The sequence below is a fragment of the Chionomys nivalis genome, chromosome 18, assembly GCF_950005125.1.
Source record: "Chionomys nivalis chromosome 18, mChiNiv1.1, whole genome shotgun sequence".
Classification (NCBI taxonomy): Eukaryota; Metazoa; Chordata; class Mammalia; order Rodentia; family Cricetidae; genus Chionomys; species Chionomys nivalis.
In genome coordinates this window covers 46,150,584-46,171,316 of record NC_080103.1, presented here as the reverse complement: position 1 = coordinate 46,171,316, position 20,733 = coordinate 46,150,584, and the positions used below count along the sequence as shown (strand labels likewise).

At 43.1% G+C, this 20,733-nt stretch overlaps 1 protein-coding gene across 1 annotated transcript; it reads right to left on the bottom strand.

Annotated features, from left to right (window-relative positions):
• Positions 1–6,243: 6,243 nt before the first annotated feature.
• Positions 6,244–10,914, bottom strand: Ddit4l (DNA damage inducible transcript 4 like). Its single transcript, XM_057793534.1, has 4 exons — positions 10,747–10,914; positions 10,356–10,496; positions 8,163–8,672; positions 6,244–7,722 (listed from the first exon to the last, which is right to left on the bottom strand). The coding sequence occupies exons 2-3, from the start codon at positions 10,444–10,446 to the stop codon at positions 8,182–8,184; spliced, it is 582 nt and encodes a 193-aa protein (XP_057649517.1). The 5' UTR covers positions 10,447–10,496; positions 10,747–10,914; the 3' UTR covers positions 6,244–7,722; positions 8,163–8,181.
• Between the last annotated feature and the right edge of the window lie 9,819 nt (positions 10,915–20,733).

The window sequence follows — 20,733 nt, the reverse complement described above, 5'->3', positions numbered from 1 at the left end:
CTATGGAGGTCAGAGGACAGCTCTGTGAGGTCAGTTCTCTCCTTCCAGCATTTTAGAGATTCCAGGGATGGACCACAGGTCCTCAGGCTTGTTTGATAAGTGTCTTTACCCACTGAGTCCTCTTCTTTGCACGCTTTTCATTTCTATCCAGATGGTGAAATTCTACATACAGGGTAACATCCATTTATTGTTGTAGCTTTTTGCTTGTTTCTTTGGTTAGTATTGTGTTTAATGCTCTGGTCAAGTTACATGGCTGTGTCGGATTCTAATCCTATTTTTCCATTGGTTTTCTTTCTGCAGACCTGTGCTGGGGGTCAAACCCATGTTGAGCATGCTGGACACAGAGATCCATCGCCAGCCCTTACCGTTTGCATTTAAAAGGTGAGTGGCTGGTGGTATGTTTCCAGCTCTCAGGACAGATGGCCCTGACGTCGCCCGACGGGATAGCGTTGAGCATCATGAGGTACATGTTCTGGAGATCCAGACATTCAGGAAGGACTGGTTCAGGTTGGTGACTGGGAACCAAATGGTCTTCATAGCTTCAGGCTCTTTTGCTTCTGGTGAGAAGCAGGCGCCATGTCCGTTTTCTACATCAGTGATCCAGGCTTGGTCCCTTCTCTTTTTTAACCTGCCTTCTCCATCTTTCTAGTTTCATGGTCCTGTTTTAATTGAGGCGATGAAGGTGGTGTATTTCTTTTGGTGCGCCGCTGTAGCACTACTCTTTTCAGACTGCCCTGTGGGAGGAGGGGATTTTAGCCGAGCAGCAGGGAGAGAAGCAGAAGCCCAGGTGATTCCCATTTGCCCAGTCATGTCAGGCCCCGGTGTCATTTCACAAGACATTGTCGAAGTGTTGGGATTCTGCCTTCTTGTGACTGAGAAGAGTTTTGTTTTTACATCGACCTTCATGTTTACATTGTCAATGCAGCGCTGCCTTCATTACAGGCACTCTTTTTGTCATCCGTGGGTTGTGACTGTGCCACTTTCAGGATTTGAACCGCCCTGCTCTGTAGAAGGATGTGTCACCCTCCCCGGGTGCTGCTGTTAGGGTCCTTTCCAAGGCTGGTCTCCTCCTCCTTCATTTCTTCCACTTACAGGGATGCCTTGCCCACCCACGGACAGGGCCCCCTTCAATTGTACACAGTATAGTTATTTTTAAAGTACAATATGGGGACAAAGGCTTTCTGTTTAAACGATATGGGCCAAGCATGTAAGTTCCTAAACTGCTCTATAGATTTGAAGCACTGAGCTTAGAGAAAGTTGGAATAAACAAGAAGATAGGGCGGTGGCTATTCGTGTTGTTGACTTGACTACATCTAAAGTTAACTAAAGCCCCAAAATGGAGGGCAGTTGTGAGGGACTTTTGATTAATTTGATGTAGGAAGATCTACTTCTAATCCAGATGTATGAGGTAGGAAGACACACCTTTAATCCAGATCTTTGCAGCTGGGGAAACCCATTTCTAGTCTGGATCACACCTTCTGCTGGGAGTCTGTATAAGGACATGGAAGAAGAAGGAAGCTTCCGCTGTAAGTCTGTATAAGGACACAGAAGAAGGAAGCTTTGGCTCTTTGGCTGCTTGCACTTCCCTTACTAACAAGTCCATTACTTCACTTATTTGAGAATAGTCCCCATAGACTCATAGACTTGAATTTGTGGTTGCTAGGAAGCGGCACTATTTGGAAGGATTAGGTGTGGCCTTGTTGGAGGAAGTATGTCACTGTGGGGGCAGGCTCTGAGGACTCCTTTGATCAGACTCAGTGTGACACTCAGTTCACTTCCTGTTTACTGTGAATCAAGATGTAGGATTCTCAGCTCCTTTTCCAGCACCATGTCTGCTTGTGTGTTGCCATGTCCCACCCTGATGACAATGGACTACACCTCTGAAACTGTGAGCCAACCTGCCAAGTGTTTTCCTTTATTATAAGAGTTGTTCATGGCATCTCTTCACAGCAATAGACACCCTAAGACAGCATGCCTATATCATCATAGTTCTAATCCATTGCCCTTTCCACGTATTTCATGTACTACTACCTCCTCTGACTGACTTTTTTCTGTACCCTAGACAGTCATGCCGCATGGTTTACATTCTACCCCTTTTCCTAAAGCTTCTTCCTGCACATAATTTCAAATCTATGTTTTACATCTGAGAGATAATATGCAATATTTGTCTGAGGTTTTTTTTAGAGCATTAGCTTTTTTCTTTCTTTCTTTCTCTCTCTCTCTCTCTCTCTCTCTCTCTCTCTCTCTCTCTCTCTTTCCTCCCTCCCTCCCTCCCTGCCTCCCTTTCTCTCTCTCTCTTCTCTCTCTCTCTTTTGTGCATGTCTCTGTGTGTGCAGTGTCATAGCAACTGTGGGAGGTAAGAGGACAACTAAGGGAAGTCAGTTCTCTGCTGCCACTGTTCCATGTTCCATCTCCTGAGGATTGAACTTGACGGAGCCCAGGTTGTTAGGCTTGGCAGCCAGTACCTTTACACACAGGACCATCTCCCGGGCCCAAGTTTGGCTTATTTTATTTAACATAACGATTTCCATTTGCATCTGTTTACCTACAGGAGTCATGATTTCATTTTTCTTCTTTATGGTTTCAGTAAAGTCCATTGCACATTCTTCTGTTGATAAACACCTAGGCTGGCTCTGTTTCCAGGGTGCCGTGAATGGCACAGCAGTGGACAGGGAAGGTGGAGCATCTCTGTGCTCTATTGATTTAGAGTTCCTTAGGCATATAGTTAGGATTGGTAAGCTGGATCATATGATAGTTCTATTTTTACTATTTTTTTTTTTTGGAGAAACTTTCATATTGATCTCTGTAGGGCGCACATTTACATTCTTACCAGCAGCTAAGAGAGATTCCTCTTGCCCTGGACTTTCACTGGCATTTGTTGTAATTTTGTTGTTTTGGTGACAGGTAATCTGACCGGAAGCCTCACTGGAGTTACAAGAAGTTGTGAGTTGTCATATAGGTACTGGGAATCAAATGCAGGTCCCCTGAAAGAACACCCAGCACTTATAATGGCTGAACCCTTAGTCTCAATTTAAAATAACTTCATTTTGTTTATAGTGTTTTAGTGGATCTCATTGCACAAATACTTATTTTTTAGTGGCTGCAGTAGGCATTACACTATATGTACATAATTGCAGTGGGCTGGTGTCCACTGGTGTGGCAGCAGATGAAGGGTTGGCAAATCAGAAAATGAATACAGCCTTTGGGAGAGAGTAGGAAGAATGATTTTTGTATACATTGCAAGAGGGCATCAATAGAGGACTAACTGCAGCCTGGAGATGGGGCTTTTAAAGAGGCAAGTTCACGAAAATAATGTCCCTGCTTGGAGGCTATACCACTGGTGTTTTATATGAGGGAGAAATTAGGAAACAGATTCACAGATAGAAGATGATGGTGGGAAGACAGCATCAAGAGAGTCATCTCCACATCAAGGAAGGCACCCCAGGAAGAATAGGAGCAAGAGGGCCATCTGCACACCAAGGAATGAGCCCTGGGAAGACACCATTTTGCCAGCACTTGGATCTTGTATTCATGGCCTTCAACTCTGAGAGGAAACAAGCTTTTGCGACTCATGTCCTAAAGCACGATTAATAAAAAGCCAGAGAGAGATATTGGGGTTCAACCTGAAGGTCAGAGAAGCAAAACAGCCAGGCACTGGCTCTTACCGCTACCTCGATCTGAAATGGTGATTCTGCCTCTAGGAATCTCAGAATGAGACTGTGAGTGAGAGCTGTCTCCTCCAGTCTTACATTTTTCTCTAGAAGTGGGATTAAAGGCCTGCACTACTACCTCCCAGGTTTATGGTGAGCTAGCATGGCTACTGAGATTAAAAGTGTATATCACCACTGCCTGGTCTGGAAGGCTGCCCAGTGGGGCTGTTTTACTCTCTTAACTACAGGAAAGTTGTATTTATTAAGATACAAATGAAACATCACTACGATGCCCTCACTATTGGTCTGTTGCTACAGCAGCTCTTGTGACTCCGTACAGAAATTCTGTGAGCTGAGCGGTTTGGTCCTTTGCTTTAAGCAACACTGAAATCTGTTTGAATAGTGTGCATTCTGACCATTGGAAGTACCAAGCATCTGAAAGTACTCCAAAGACTGGAAAGTATTTAGGAAGTCTCCCCCATGGCCGTCTTGTTGATGGGAAGAGAGTCTCTTGAAGCGTTCAGCTATGGAAACAAAACATAGATAGCGAAGCCTAGCCTTGAACCCATGGCAGAAACCAGTGTTTGTTTACAGCTAATGAAATGGGTGTCTCAACAAGAAGTAACCCAGCACTTCCGCATGAATAATCTCTATAAACTGAAAAGCACATTTAAAGTCTTTGATGACTGTGCACTATTTATTATTCATAAGTCAACTCAACCAAAACTTGTCTTTGTAAATGCTACTGAGCCCATTTTAAATGCAAATTATAATTTTAGTGTTTTTTCCCCCTTTGAGAAAAACACTAAGAAAAACCTTCAAATTTAAAACTATTATGTTGAGGTAAAATTCAGTATAAAAATAAAGGCGGGGAAGACACAGGAACAGAGAAAAAGTAACACTGGAAATAATCCTTCTGTGGAAGGGCCGACTTTAGCGTTTTCTGAATAGATTCTGGTGTCATATTACTGCACCGCTGACATCCCATTGGAGACACCTAGCAGAATGATGTAATGGTTTTATTTAAAATGCCAGTATTTACAGTGATCTAGAGTTTGTGTCATTTCCAGCTTTTAAAACTAAGGGTGAAAAACCGGGATGGCAATTAGAGAACACGACAGAGGCCGCAATTCCGTGATTTCTATATATGTATAATAAGCAAAATGGCTCAAAGAACACTGGTAATGAAATATGGGCTGGCTGGTTCATAAAACACACTAATCATCAACTTTTCATGACAATGCTCGATGACTATGGTGCAGTTCCCATGGGGCGAAGGGTTTTGACTTCATCAAGTTATGAACTTGCCAATTGTTAGCTAAGATGCATAAGTATTCACTGATTTCTCATTAATGCTTTTAACTTGCATCTCTCTGATTATTAGTTAAACTGAGTATCTTTTTATGCATTTGCTAATCATATGAGTTCCTTTTTAGATAAAAGAGCCCATTCAAGCTCTTGTCCACTCATTTTTCTCTTGGTCATTTGAATTTTTCTTATTACTTTTAAAGAACTTTCAGAAAAATCTCCTGTGGGTCTGTAACCAATGACTGGGTGTGAGCAGTGGCCCCGGACTCTTCATGACACTGCTATGCTCCTCCTTCTTCATATCTGCTGCGAACCTGTACTGGGCTTCAATATTATTGTCATCATTTCTTTAAATCTATGTCATCAAGGAGTGCATATTATTATATGCATTCACAAATATGCATAGACCAGTCCTCTCTGATTTAATCTCCTAAATAAAAAAAAATTCATGCTACTTTGTGCATGTTGGGGGTGTGAGCATATCATGGCACTTGTACAGAGGTCAGAGGGCAGCTTGCAGGAGTTGAGTTCTCCTTCTACCCTCTGGGTCTAAGAGACCAGATTCCGGCAGTCAGGCTTGGTGGCATGCAGCGGCTTTACCCACTGTACCATCTCACTGGCCTGTAGACAGGCTTTATTATCAGAGAGGAGGCCCGCTAGGAATGCATCACAACCACTGATATTGTCTCCTCGTTTTTCCTATCTAACCAGAAACCACAATCAACATTTGCTTTTGGAGCCCAGCCCCATGTCCGTGAGTAGTCGGTTATTTGTTTGGTGTGCTTGAAGCAGTGGTTTCAATCCCAAGCATAAACAAAGAATACGGTTTCTAATCTATTTTCAAATCAAATGTTCCTGAGTCTGTCCATATAGTGTTCAGTGTGTGTAATAGTGTATCTTTTAGATGTTTGAGGATAGTTACTGGAATTCTGAGATAATGAGCCTTAATTTGAAGAGACAAAAATGGTATATGAAAAAATTTAAATTTTAATTGAAGGAGAATTCAGAGGAGTTGTCATTTAAAAATAATTCATTAGCAAAAATGAATCTGTACACTGAAATATATATATATATATATATATATATATATATATATATATATATATATATGTTTGACAATTTAGAAAGCTATACAAAATGTCTTCACATAATGAGTTTTGGGATTTGTTTGCCAATAATGCTCAGATCGTTTAATGTCTTCCTATTGAAAATATGAGAAAGTTGGAAATTTATGAATCAAATAACTCTTTACTGATATGTAAGTACATAAGTGTAATTGGAACAATATAATTGAGGGTGCAAAATAGCTTTGTTAAAAAGGAATAATTCATTATCTTCCTTCAAATACTGTCAAATCTATTGTAGGGAGACCATGACACAAACGCAGAAAAAAACCAAGAGGGTAAGAGAATTAAAAATGTATAATGTTTTATTGTAAAAAACAGGCAGACTTTAATTTTGTTTTAACAGGAATATCATTGTAAGAGCCTCCTTGAGCCATCATCGTTTTGTGATTGAAATAGGCAAGAGAGCCAGTAACAGCTGCTAGTGGGAAAAGGATCTACATCAGTGCCTGTGAAGCCTCAGCATCCTCCCAGGTGATGTCTCCAAGCAGCTACAGAAGCACAGTGGCCTTCAGAACCCTGGACATCCACAAGCCTACAAAACAGCAGGGATTTGCCGACAGGCCCAGTCCTGTGGAGACTGCTTTGTGGTGTCTGTCCCAGCATCCAAAGTGTACAGTTTGTTAGAACACATGCTCATTGGAGCAGTGATGTCTCAGGTCCCCTGCAGGACCAGTAACTGCATCAGGCTTGTTTGTGTAAGGCCAGGCTGAGGACATCTGTCCCAATCATGCTGGCACTGATCTCTATGAACTTATACTAAAGGCTCGGGCAGGAGACCTGAATACACCTCTTTCCATGACCCAAGGATGATAAGACCCTGCTGAATAGAGCAGAATCATGTGGAGGGTAAATTACCTCATGGCCATAAAAACAGAAACTCATAAAGCAAAAGCCAACCGAATGAAGCATTTATTGTTTCCTAGGCGTGGGTATGGAAGGTGGGCTGAGGCTGGGTGTGTGCAGTGGTTGTCTTAAGTTATTACAGGATTTTCATATCTTTAGTAGCAGCAACATCTCAAAGTCAAATTGGGTTCTGCAAATATAAACACATCGACAATTAAGAAGTGCAAAGTTAGTGAAAGGTGGTCCAGTTCCCAGAAGATGCCGGAGATGAGCCACCACGATGGGGTGAGATGCTTCGCTAGGGACAGAGCATCTTAACGGCATAAAGCGGCAATGTTATCAAGTGGACGTGACCCAGGCCAGGATCTGAGCTTCCCCTTCTCCATCTTCATAGATGGGAAATCACTGTTTGCTCAGCCACATCAACGACATGCCAAGAAGGCCGGTGTGCCATTTCTCTTTCTCTGACTAAAGAAGTTATGACAACATTCAACAGCTGAGAACTAGGAAAACTGAGCTGACGTGATCCTCCAAAGACATTGGAAGTAGTGCTGTAATCATTAAAATACTATGGAAACTGTTTGTCCTTGGGCATGGGTGTGGGGAGAACACCAAGCAGGGAGGTCATGCTCTTGTTACTGTGATATTTATTCACTCTTAGGTAAGGTGACATTTTAATTAAGCCTGTCGATTTAACTGTACCCTCTTGTGTAAGACCTCTTCAAATTCGAGCAGGAAGCAGGTGGTTTGGACCTCTGGATATTTTGATGGGCTGGACATCATCTGGTAAGATCCTGTCATTGAGAAGATCACTCTGAGAGGAGATAGAGAGGAGAGAGAGAGAGAGAGAGAGAGAGAGAGAGAGAGAGAGAGAGAGAGAGAGAGCACAACAACAAGAAGCCCTGGGCAAATGAAAGCCGAATTAGGTAAAGTGTGTCTTTTTCTGTTACCCAGACTACCTGTTAAATTCGAGACCGAATATAAAATTGCAGTGCCTTGCTTCTTTTTCTTCCTTATCCCATTCTATTCGGACACTTATGTGGACAATTTGCTCTCTTGGATTATGTCTTAAAAGCAAAAAAAAAAAAAAAAAAAAATCAGCCTTTGAAGTAGGTTGCTATGGGCGAGAGAAGGAAGATGGCCTAAATCTGGGAGTTCTTGGTGAGGGCAGGCAGGCAAACCACAAATGACTGACTGAATAGCTTTAGAGGTTTATTATCCACTCATTAGGAACCTTTAATTGCTTTTCCTCCTTAGCACTCTTCAATGACCGTTGTTCCAATCAGAGAGTACAGTTTTTTCTTAACGAGCCGAAATCCTGAGCTTAGGATCAGAGTTCGCCTAAGGCCCGTTGAGAAGCGACCTCTGCTAAAGAAGAAGTCCCTGAGGCTGGTCCACGAGCAGTTCTCCTGCTTGAACACGAGTGTCAGCTCGAAGGTGGGCACCACGCTAGCATCACACACGATCCGATCGAGCTTTTTACACACATTTTCAATTTCCAAGTTCACGTGCATCACACAACCCCGAAGGCCGCAAGGCTCCGTAGAGGAGAGCCTCAGGACATCTTGAGCAATTCTCTGGGTCAGTTTCTCAGGGACCAAGACCTTGGAGCAACCCAGTTTGGTTTGCTTTGATTTGGATAGACAGTTTTCCAACATCTTAACCAAATTCTGGCATGTGGTCTCTTCAAATACCACCTCGTTGAGGTTGGGCTCAGGGACAACATAATCCCAGTAGTCAAAATCTGAAAGAAAGGAGTGTTTTAGAGACGAGAGAAACAATGTCTTCCTGGCACAGGAATCCTGGCACCACTAGCTTCTACATCTAACTGCTTTGGATACAGCTTTGAGAGTTAGCATGCCTCACTTTGCCGTTAACCCATAGGCAGTGAAATAATTCATTTAACCTTTCAAGTCTGAAAGCTTATCCGTGCTCTCAAGACTCGGATGAATATGGTGCTAGGTGCAAAATTTTTTCTTTAGATTGCTATGTCTTCTCAGAGTCTCGAGGATTATGCAGCAAAAACCTATCCATGGTCATCCGAGATTACTAGTTATATCCTTTCTCACTTGCTCTCTCTGTAGGGTTTTCCAAGTTTATTTCAGTGTTTTTGTAGCGAATAAGCAGAACATCTGGAATAAAAATCATTACTTTTGCTTCACAAAGGGACCGTTGGTGTGTATGTATGAAAACACAGAGTGATTGCAAGCCCTTGTAAGTAAGTCCATCACAGTACCGATGAGCTACTCAACTCTTTATTTTTCTTTAAAAGTCTTTGCTAGAATGGCCTGGAGGTCCAATTTTAGCCTCGAGCTGTTTGATTAAAGATTGCTCACAGAGAAGGGGACCTTTGAGGTTCATGAGGTTATTTATAACTGGGCTGGGTAGGTTTTTCTTAGCTGTGCAAAACAAAACAGACCCAGGAAAACAAAGTTGGGTTTGCTCAGAGGAAAATAGATAGCTCTGCATTTGGCCACCTACCTTCCAAATTAATCCTACCACCTGGCAGGGTGCCATACCACACAGTGGCCTCAGACCTCCATCATCTCTCCCTGCTTTCCACTTCATGCGTTTACTTAGGTCGCTGCTCTTTTTTATTTACCGAACATATAAATCATATCTGTAGTTTATCTATATTTTAGCTACACTAAAGACAGACACTTTTAGAGTTTTGTCCTATAGGATTATCTTAATTTTATCTTACAAACGAGGAAAATGTATAGAGCTTAAGTGGTTTAATCTGTGCCCACACCATCTTTGATAGTAGAGTAGCCTGTTAAATTAGAAACTGCTATTCAGAGTTGCAAAGGATGATTCATGTGGGGCCAGGGCTACTAAACTGTTCTTCTGACATTAGGAATAGAATAGCGGATTCATTTCACAACGGAATCTTACTTAGTTATGGAAAGTAACACATTAATAGGGAAGGATCTAGCTCCAAAATATTAAGTTGTGGAAAAGCAAACCCAACTCAGAAGAACACACATTGCATTATCATCTAACACTCTAAAAGCAAAACTAACATAGTAACAAAACGCTGAAGGATGGTTCTCTGGGGACGCGAAAGAGAGGGAATAAATGGCAAACAGGCAGAGAAGAATTTGGGAGGAATATGTAGTGGTGCTGGTTACACAAGTAAATGCATGTCTTATAACACACCCAGCTAAACCCTTAATGTCCCAACCAGGGGGGGATAGGGAACTTCATCCTCAAGAACTTGTTAGCAGACTAGAACAACGCAGTTATGTTTGTTTCTGGTGAGCAGACAATGCTAAGGAAGTTTGGAAAGACATCTCAGATGGATTTCATAGTCTTCTCTGTCTATGAGGGAATGAGGTCTCGTGCGCTCAGGCAGGGACGCTTACACTATCTAGAGAGGGGCCGCGACCTTCGGATAGGAGAGAGGTGGGCAGCCGGGGCGACTCACCACTTAGCAGACTCCCAGGGTGATAGCCACCGTCCAGCAACTCTGAAATGCTGGCCGGGTTCTTACTGCTCAAACTGCCCGTTGCAACCATGGTCAACGGCTCTGTTTCCCTCGCGGAGCAGAACGGTTTCCCCCAAGGCGCTGTAGGGAAAAAGCGAGAGAAGTTTGCAAAAGCACGCAAGAAGTGCAAAGGCTCCTCTGAGTCCCGGCATCGCTAGAGAGAACTAGCCCGGGCACTGCCCTTTCAGAGGGAGGGACCAGCCTTGGTAACTCAAGTTGACAAAGCACAGGGAACAGAGACGCCAACTACAGCCAACCAGTTGAAAGTAGCTCGAAAGTTAGCACAACTGGGAAGTGACCCTGCCCACTCCCGCCTCCGACGGTCGCTCACCTGCAGGGATTTCACCGGACGGTGAGGGGGTAAACTGAGGCAGATGTCCCTCAGTAGCCCGATCCTTGGACAGTGGTCCCCGGCAGAAGTCCCGCTGCGAGCCAAAGGCTGCGGGTCACCGCGCCCACCCGCACAGCCTGCGCCCTGCCGCTCCGCCTCCGGAACACAGAGTGCTTTATAGGTCCTGCCTCCCTGCCTGGCCGGCACGCCCACCTGCGCCACCCGCCCGGCCCGTGCCCCGGCCCGCCCCTGCCGGGTCAGGTGGCAGGCTTTTCAGTCCCAGTGAAGACAGGGGCCCAGACCAGCCTCTGGGAATTGAGGATCAGCCACCACTCGGGCGGACACCTGCTGCTAACTGGGTAGGCCACTGGTCACCCTGACTGTAATTCACCTAAGGACCACCTACCTCCCTTTGGCCACTAACCTGGATTCTTTGATGTTCGTTCCTGCCCATGCCTTGCGTTCTTCCAAGTTTAGACTGCCCAGGTCTTGGCTAAGGAGCTGTTCAGGCAGGAGGAAGCTCCAGGTCCTGTTAGCCATGGCCTGGGGCTTTGCTGTGTCATCCTGAATAAGTACTTGGCTTAGTTGAGCCGGTGTTCTGTGAGCAGCCTTTATGCTCCTGTTCTGACAGCTCACCCATCAACTCCAGTCCGCACCCAGTCTCTGCAGGTGGTCGGATGTGGCCAGAGCTCTCTGGCTTCAGCTGCACTCAGGAATCAATGGGACATCTTTGGGGATGCTACATCTGTGACTGAAACGTTCTCCGCGGCCAGGGCGAGCCTGGCACTGTTCTAAGACCTGACTTCTAAAAGCAGGGAGCTTGAATTGAAGGGGGGCAGTGCCAAGAAACTAAACAAAACCACTAACGGGATCTCCGTTGCCTGCTCCACCCGCAGGATAGTTTGGAGCAATTGCCATTCCCAGAAGCTGAAGTTCCGGGTAGGCCTGTTTTGGAAGAAGTTTAGGCTTTGGTTTTCAAAAGTTTGGAGGCAGGAGAATGAAGAGTTATCCTGCTGGGATAATGCCCCTGACTCTCGCGAGGAGTCCTGGGCAAAAGCGAGCAGAGGTGATCGCACACCCGTAAAAGCAAGCCGCCAAACCCTATTGGGGTGTTTCCCCGAACACCCCAAGCCACCCTATTCTCTCTACCCTGCTACCCTGCGCCCACAGCACAGGATTTGCTAGGTGTGAGTATTCCCAGTCGATCAAAAGAAGAAGAAAGTGCGGAGATACTTGGGGCTGGGGTTTGGTTCAAGCACAGAGGTTCCCGCACCAGTCCCGCGCTTTGGGAACTACGTGTGCAAAGGACCTGCAGGTTAGGGCCTTGAAAAGCAGGACCAGCTGTCTAGGCTAAAAACCCTTTGTCAGAAAAACAACAACAGAAACGGTAAAGAGGGGGTGCTAAACAGATCAGTGGGAGGACACGTGCAGGCAGAGCAACAGAAACTAAAGCCAGCGTGAAGGTCCATTTTTAACTCCACCAGAGCAGCTGCACCGCCTCAAGGTCAGGCAGGCTGAGGAGAGAGATGCTGATAGGCTGGGGAAAGCAGATTCCCACTTCTATTTTAATAACAAAAGTGGAAAACAAGCAGGCCCATTTAAACCCAGTAGAAAGGGTTCCTGGGGTTAGAGCCTGAAGGTCCAGTGGATGACCCCCACCCCCAGGTGTCCTGCCAATCACGACACTCTGGCCTTCACCAGCCATAGAGCCTCTTGTTCTTATCTCATCAGCCTTGGTAGTAACAGAAGCTTGCTGCCTGCATCAGGGAAAGTTGTTGGTATTATAATCGTAAGTGACCAGAATGGTCACTGTTGAAATAGAGGCAATGCGCATGTCCACTCCTTAGGGAATTTAGACACAATTCCTAAGTATTTTCACCGGACCAAAATTATGGAAACTCCTAGAATGTAGTATTGACTCTGGGCTCACCTACCTACAGTTAATTTTACATCCCCCTTTGGGATTTTGCTGCAGAAAATAATTCACTGACAAGCAAAAGATTTCAAATAATAGCATTCTTTTTGACCGAATGAACGACACTCCCAGGAATGAGAGGGCAGAGGAATCGCTAGCGTAGCGCGCATACCTGAGTATACGGCAGCCAGGGTCTTTCTTAAGCCCACCGAAGATGTTTTAAAACCGTTTTCTGTCACTAACGTCCACCTTTGCAACTATAGGGATGACTTAAGGCAACGAAGCATTTTAAGGATTTAAACAGAATCAAGGGAAACCAAGACAGCCGTAGTTTTGGTCATAAATGATACACTGAAGTTTTTGAAAATGTTGTGAATATAGTTCATGAGTAGCAGCAAGCTCATCATACAGACACATTTCAGATGTTGATCAAAATGCAGTATGTTTTACTACATCTCTAAGTCGGTGAAAATATTTGCGAGGGCACTTGAAATAAGGGCTGGGTAGGAGCAGAACTCATTGGTTGAATAATTCTCATGCCTCTCACACCTCAATATATGATAACAAACTCTCAAAATCCCAAGTAAGGCCTTTCATCTTAAGCGAGTTTACAGTTTTTATTCCTATGATTTACTCATCTGGCATTCAAGAAGAAAAGAAAAAAGCAATATTAAATGGCCACCATAGCTGGTATGTAAGCAAACATTGAAGTTCTGGGTTCCCTCGTGTAAATACAGCATCCATAGTGCCACTACTTACATAAAGTATACCTATACGGAGATACTTTACTATCTGATTGGGGAAATGCTGGCATCTGGTGCCTCCTACCTTGGAATGTTTATTGCATTTCCCCAGCCACTTTCCTTGTTTTACGTAGTATACGCTGTTGCTCCCGAACCTTTGTTAAGACGTTCAGTGTGTTGCTTCATTCATTTCATGAGCTGTAACACCCGAGGAAAGTACCTGGGTCCCCTAATCCATTCAGTGGATTTCTGAGCATCGTTATGGGGCCACTTGCCAGGGTAGAAGGACAAATTCTTTTTACGGATGCTACAATTGCATCTTCTTCACAAGCGATGGAGAGTTTTAAAGGTCCATGCCTCTGATTTTCTGTGACTGCACTCAATTGGTAAATGAAATGCTGAGCAGCCCTAGTATTTTAGTTGCGGAGACCAAATCCCTGATCAGAGACAACCTAGGGGAGGAAGGGCCTATTTTGGCTCACAGTCTGAAAGAAGACAGTCCATGATGGCAGGGAAGGCAGAGAGGCGGGAACAGGAGGCAGCTGTCCTCAGGAAATAGCAGACAGGAAGTGGGGCTGCTATCAAACCCCAAGGCCCACCTCCAGTGGTCCTCTTCCTGCAGTGAGGTGCAGCCTCCCTCCTAAGATTCCACGGTCTTCCAAATCAGCACATTAGCTGGTGACCAAGTGTCCGTGGAGTGTCTCAGGGGTTCAGTGAGGGAAGGTGCCCCTATTGCTATTCTAATTGTTTTGAAACTCTGTTTCAGTTTAAGTGTTGCTCACATAGAAGAAAATTTATGGTCTGCATTGTTTGTAAGATGTCTGTAAAATATTTGCCATTGGATAAGTAATTTAAAAAAATTCACCAAGGTATAGGTAGCCAGGTAAGGAGACCCGATGTTATATAAGAAAATAATATGAGTACAGAGTCCTGTGCTGGCAAGATGACTCGGAAGGTAAAGACCCTTGCTGCCAAGTAAGAAGACCCGAGTTCAATCCCAAGGACATGCATGGTAGAAAGAGACAACATCCTCACACAAGCTGTCTTCTGATGTTCATTTGTGCACAACAGCATTCTGCACACACACACACAAACACACACACACACAGTAAATTAGTATGATAAAAAGTTAAAACTTTCCTCAGTGATATACAATGTTAACTTTGATAATTCAAGAAGCAGTTTTGTAGAAATAAGTGAAATATATCAACAACTACAACTATTGACTGTAGAATCCCCTAATTTTTTATGTTTTTCCCTCTGATGATATCATTCATTTTCACTTGCCTTTGAAAAGCTCCAATCAGTAAGATTTTTATTAAATGATTAGTCATGCAGCACGAGTTATTGCATATTATGATATAGGATTTGCATTAGGTAAGTTAACATGAAGCCTTGCCTGGCATAAAGTCAAACGAGCCCCAATATAAAATGATACAGAGTACCTGCATTAAAAGCCATGTCTTCCATTAGCAGAAGGCATTACAACTCTGAGTTTAATCAGAAAAACTGTTACCATAGTGATTTTATACTCAAAATAGTTGTAAGGCTTTATTATGATCATAAACAATGACACATATTATCTCTAAATTATAAAATGTGGTGGGTCTAAACGTAGACAAGATCTGTATTCCCTTCTTGTGATGTGGAAAGGTTTACAGTTTAGGTGACTATTGTCAGTCATTGTCAACCAGGAACATGGAGTAGGTCACTGACATTTCTCTAGGGATATATTGTAAAAGTTTTCAAACTCTCCAACTTGAGAGCACCACCACGATACACCACTTTCTCTGGAATTCTTGATAGGCACACAGAATCTACACACTCATGTAGATATTTACCTTCAACGTTACCCCTTCATGGACCAGTCAAGTGTCTTAATCGTGAGTGTTTTCTAGTGAGTAAGTCTTAGGTATCCGGCATTCATATTGTCTGCCTCCAAAACTACACACTATCTCATGACAAAAATCTATGGGGTTTCTGCAAAAGAGGGTTGAACCTAAGAACTGAATCGAAATGTCAAGTAGATATAGGATTCTGTCGGGCGATCTAAGAACCATTCTGTAGATGCAAAGCCCAGCGAGGTAAGCAGTGAAATGATTCCACGATGCTTAGCTCAGGGTGTAGGAGCTGGGTACATGGACCTACGCCCACCTGCCTGGGTTTGTATCCCAGCAAAGGTATTGGATAGCTTGGTCAATTTGAATAAGGAGCTGGACATTTCTATGTTTTACTTTTTAAGATAGAAATTAAAATAATGCCTTCCATCATAGGGTTGTTGTGAGGATTCAGGGAATGAGAGTATAAGGGGCTCTATAAAATTAAGCCGTGACTCCAGTGTTTTGGTGACATTCTTGTGATAGCATTGCTGGGAGAACGTTTATATGAGCTCAAGAGTGCATATAAAATTTTTATCACTTGTACATAAGAATTCATTTGATGATCAATATTTAATAAGAATTGAGTATTAATTATGGTAGGCACTGAAAATACAACAGAATGTCAGGTAAGTATTGACTCTATTTTAGGAGAATTATGGTTAGAAAAGTAGATGATAATTAGTACAAGATCATAATCGTATTGATTTACTCTGTTGTTTCTATGACAGCATGCCTAAGATTGGCTAATTTATAGGAGCAGAGATTTGTTTCCTATAGTTCTGAATGCTGGAAATCTATAGTCAGTGGGGACAGAGTCTGGTAAGCCTCGCTATTCTAATTTTGTGTGTGGAAGACAGAGAAATGAGAGAGGATGAAAGGGAGAAGGAAAAGGCAAGGAGAGAAGAAAGGAGGAGGAAGCGGAAGATGGAGAGAGACTCATTCTTCGCTCAGGAACTCAGTCCTGTGGTAACTAATCCTCTCCAGCAATAACTCGTAACTCGTAACCCTCCTCACCTGACCACCCTTCAAAGGTCCACCACTCAGTGCAGTGCATTTGCATTACACTGGAGATTAATTTCCCAACTGATGAATTCTGGGGACATAAGCAAGCCACAACAGAAAAGAACTCAGAGGTGAAACAAGGTACACAGGAACACTGAGATGCACGCTCTAATGTAGTTTCGAAGGAAGATTTGTAGCCTCCCTACTCACTGTGCGCTTTATGGATGTCACTTGGGAATCTTCACATACTGCACATTCTCAGGCCTGACCCTATCTCCACTGAAACAGAACCTTTGCTTTTACACAAGATCCCAAATGAGAGCCGAAGTTTAAGAAGTAGGTGGCTTCAGTGGAAAAGGCTAACAAACCAGTAAAGCTGTTTAGCACTCATAACAACTTACAGACCAATTAATAGAAACATTATAAAGCATTTATTGTGTGAACTGCAGCCTGGAGGTAAGGCAGATCAGCTCCCGGCCAGTCATATGTTCGCTGAGTCTCTGTACTCTCAAGTCAGGCATAATGCTACTAATGAGTTTAATCCGTCTTGTGCGGTTCTGAGCTGTTGTGCCTGGCCCATAAAACTACACGCAGCTCTGTGAAGCAGTCTGCTTGTCAGAAAAGACTATATTATATACAAATTAAGTCCTATTTTTAATAAACTTGAGGCACTATAACATTCTGAATTATGTTCTGACTCAGTGAAGTAGAAAGCCACAAGGAAACACACGAAGGGGCTTACACTGGGAAATGTATTTAAAGTAACTGTCTGTGGCAACTTGTACTGGAAGCAGCCAATTAGGAAGAAGCAAATTAATACAGAAAGATATACACATCTTATTACTTCTGAATTTACTAGAGCGGGTAAGCGCCATTACAATGCAGTTATTTCCTCCACTGTAATTATATTATGAAATATCTTCCAAAATGTTTGGGATTTGAAATATGCTTGTGACTAGGACTGTTTTCTGGGTGATATATACTATAGTAGGGGAGAGATAAATCACAGAGGCTGAAACTGCCTCTTAGATGCTGATGGGGCTCTGAGCATACTGAGGGGCATTTAGCCATGCAACATTATTGATGCATCATTTCTGAGTTGACTAATAACTGGTACTGAGCAAATTAACTTATTTGTTTTAGGGTTACATGAGTACTGTACAGTTGGCTCAGGTGTCTGGATGCTAAATGCTTATGAAGCAGAGCTTACCTGAGTGTGTGTGAGCAGCACACCATAAGGATTTGACTTTAGACTAAATCAGTCAGGGCTTCAGAGTCGAGCTCTACGGTAAGCAGGCATCGCGGCACTGACTTAGGTCCTCTCCACTGGAGTCTCTTCATTTGTCCTGTGGAAGATGAAGTGGTACAATAGGTACTAAGCTTGTGCCAGTGAAGCCAGTGCAGGTCAACTCAGTCAGTACAGGGAGACCTTAGGAATGAGACAGATTGCTCATTTGTGGCAAAGTTTGTCATTTTGGGGGGTTACTTGGAACGGCAGAAGTGCCCCTGTGATGTGATGCTAAGGGCAGGGATGATGACCATCAGTTCGGCCGCAGCCTTGGGAGGCCAATAACTGGAGCACGGTCTCTATCGCTGTCCCCTCCCCAGCCCTCAGTGCTGCCAGCACTTGAAGTCCCGGATGTATACTGGCTTCATCTGGCGGGGATGAGGTTGTTAACAGGGAAGAAGGCGTGGCTTCTAATTTAAATCTCTTTCAGCTGAGCAAAAACCCCAGGATCAGAAAATAAATAGCAACTCATAAAGCAGCAACATTGCTTTATTGTTCAACTGCCTGTGAACTAAGATTGATAGTATGTATATCTGTTCACCATCATAATACTTATGAAAAATATGCATAAAATAGCTTACTTCAATTCATATGCTTTAAAACTGCTTTCTCGGAAGTTTTATTTAAAAAAAAGTCTAGAGCCAATTTAAAAGTTGCTTCTATATTATACATTTTTTTTTGTCTTTTGTTGAAAAATTGCTGTCTCCAAAATGTGGCATATGAAACATTTCTCTAAGAGCATTTTTGATGTGTATTTTAATGGCCACTATGAAAAATCCATAAATCAGGGAATACTTCGGTATTTTCTATATCAGGAAACTATTGCAGAGGGGACTAAGAAGGCATGGACCTTGTATACACTTATGAACGTGGAGCCTGAGAAGTGTAACAGCAAATGCGTTAAAGGAATGATCTTTATATTTTTATAATGCACATAGCTCAGAGAAATACTAATGAAGGAATCTAGGAAACTCAAAATGTAGCAACAAGATTAGTAAAGATACGATTTTTATGAAATGGCCAATTTTGAAGCAGTAAGGTAGAAAAAAAAAAGGTGAATCTGTCATGTGATTGAAACCACATTTTTCCTTCTGTCTCTCCGCTGTGCTGCCCACCATTAGGGGATCACATTTGCTGGTTTTCATGAATCCTCCTCACATACGGAAATATAAGCACATACTAACACATATGCATTCCCATTTTCCTTCCTTTTTAGGGTATATGTATGTGTACATGTTTGTGTATGAAGTTCACATATGTGCTGGTTGTGTGTGTAGACCAGAGGTCAACTTCAAGGTCATAACGCAGTCTTTGTCCACCCTGTTGTTTTGGCTCAGGGTCTGTCCCCAGCCTGGGGCTTGCTACTCATGGTAGGCTCTCTGGCTAGAGAGCCCCGGTCATCCACTTGTCTCAGCAGCTCACACGATTTTTCAAACCGAATGCAGTTAAGTGCCTCCTGCCTCATGTGGTGGATGTTGCTACAGAGTATGAGATGTGTGTGTGTGTGCGCGCGTGCACGTGCAAGTGTCTGTGTGCACAGTTGTACACTGCTGAAAATTCTAGTTCAGGTCTGTCTGCTTTGATAGCCACTAGGCACACTATGACCATGGGGACTTTACGATGAAACTAATTCAGCGAGAAAGACACGGCAAGCCCATACCAGCTTCCGGTGATTCAACACAAAGAATGCAAAATATCACTTTAATAGTTTTATATTGGTCACATTGAAATGGGAATATATTGAATCTATTGTGTTAAATAAATTACATTACCTGCATCTTCAGGGACCTATTAGAGGCATGGCTACTAAAATGTGTGAAATTCTGCAGATGCTTTGTTGTTTGGCTCACATTAAGAAACACAGGACTGTAGCACTCTAAGTCTTCATACCTGAGACAAAAAGGAGAATTAGAGTTTCTTTGTATATACATGAGGATTGGGAAATTCTCTCCCCCCCTTTGTGACAAAGTCTTGTTGTGCAACTCAGCCTTGCTTGGAACTTACTGCTGTCCAGGATGGACTCGGACTGGAGACCCCTGTTCTTTCTCCTAGGTTTCGGGATTACAGGCATGCACTACCACACCAATTGGAAAATTCCTTTGAAAAGAAATTTGGGTGCTGGAGAGATAGCTCAGTAGTTAGGATCATTTGCTGCTCTTCCAGAGGACCTGAGTTCAGTTTTGAGACTTTCCAGTAGGGAAAGTCACAACCATCTGTAAACCCAGATTAAGGGGATCTGACAACCTATTCTGGCCTCAGGTATTCATACACAGGTGAGGTATGTATATGATATCTGTATCTTTCATCTATCTATCTATCTATCTATCTATCTATCTATCTATCTATCTATCTATCTATCTATCTATCTATCTATCTCTATCATCTATCTATCTATCTATCTATCTATCTATCTATCTATCTATCTATCTATCTATCTATCATCTATCTATCTATCTATCTATCTATCTATCTATCTATCTATCATCTATCTGTCTGTCTGTCTGTCTGTCTGTCTATCTGCCTGTCTCTCTGCACAAGAGAGAATTGGGTCACTAGATTAGAGAGGATGAGAGATTCCACAAAATGCTATCTGGAACTTGGAGAACCAGCAAATCTGGTAGTGTAATTGGTTGTGAATCTACAGTCCCAAGAATCAGAGAAATTGATGCTGTAAGTCTCAGACTGGGGCTAAAGGTCCGAGAATCTGGAGCAGTGATGTTGAGCAGCATATAACTGTCCCATCTCTGTGAGTGAGAGAATTCATCTACCTTACTTCCATCTTTTTGGGTCTAAACATATTATATGACTACTGCTCACATTAATGAAACTGGATCTTTCTCACTCTATCAATTCAAATGCTAATGACCTCTGGAAACAGATCCCCTAAATCATGTTTTACTTAGCTATCTGAGAATCCCTTAGCTCATTCTAGTTGATATTCTGTTGACAATATAGTGGCTCAATATAATTCTCCTGGAAAAATCATACCATAGGAAAACAACAGCCCACATCTTCAATGGAGCATCCATTGTGACCTTCCTGGAAACCCCAGAAAGTTGGGCCAATATATGACTAGTAAGAGAGTCTTGTGCAGCTCCCTCAAGAGTAGGGAAGGTAGACACACAATTCTATCACTTGCTGAGAAGCTGTGAACATTTG

Coding starts and splice junctions, on each gene's coding strand:
- Ddit4l (XM_057793534.1), bottom strand. CDS start 10,446: ATGGTTGCAACGGGCAGTTTGAGCAGTAAGAACCCGGCCAGCATTTCA. Junction 8,673..10,355: donor CCCTGGGAGTCTGCTAAGTG/GTGAGTCGCCCC, acceptor CCTTTCTTTCAG/ATTTTGACTACTGGGATTAT.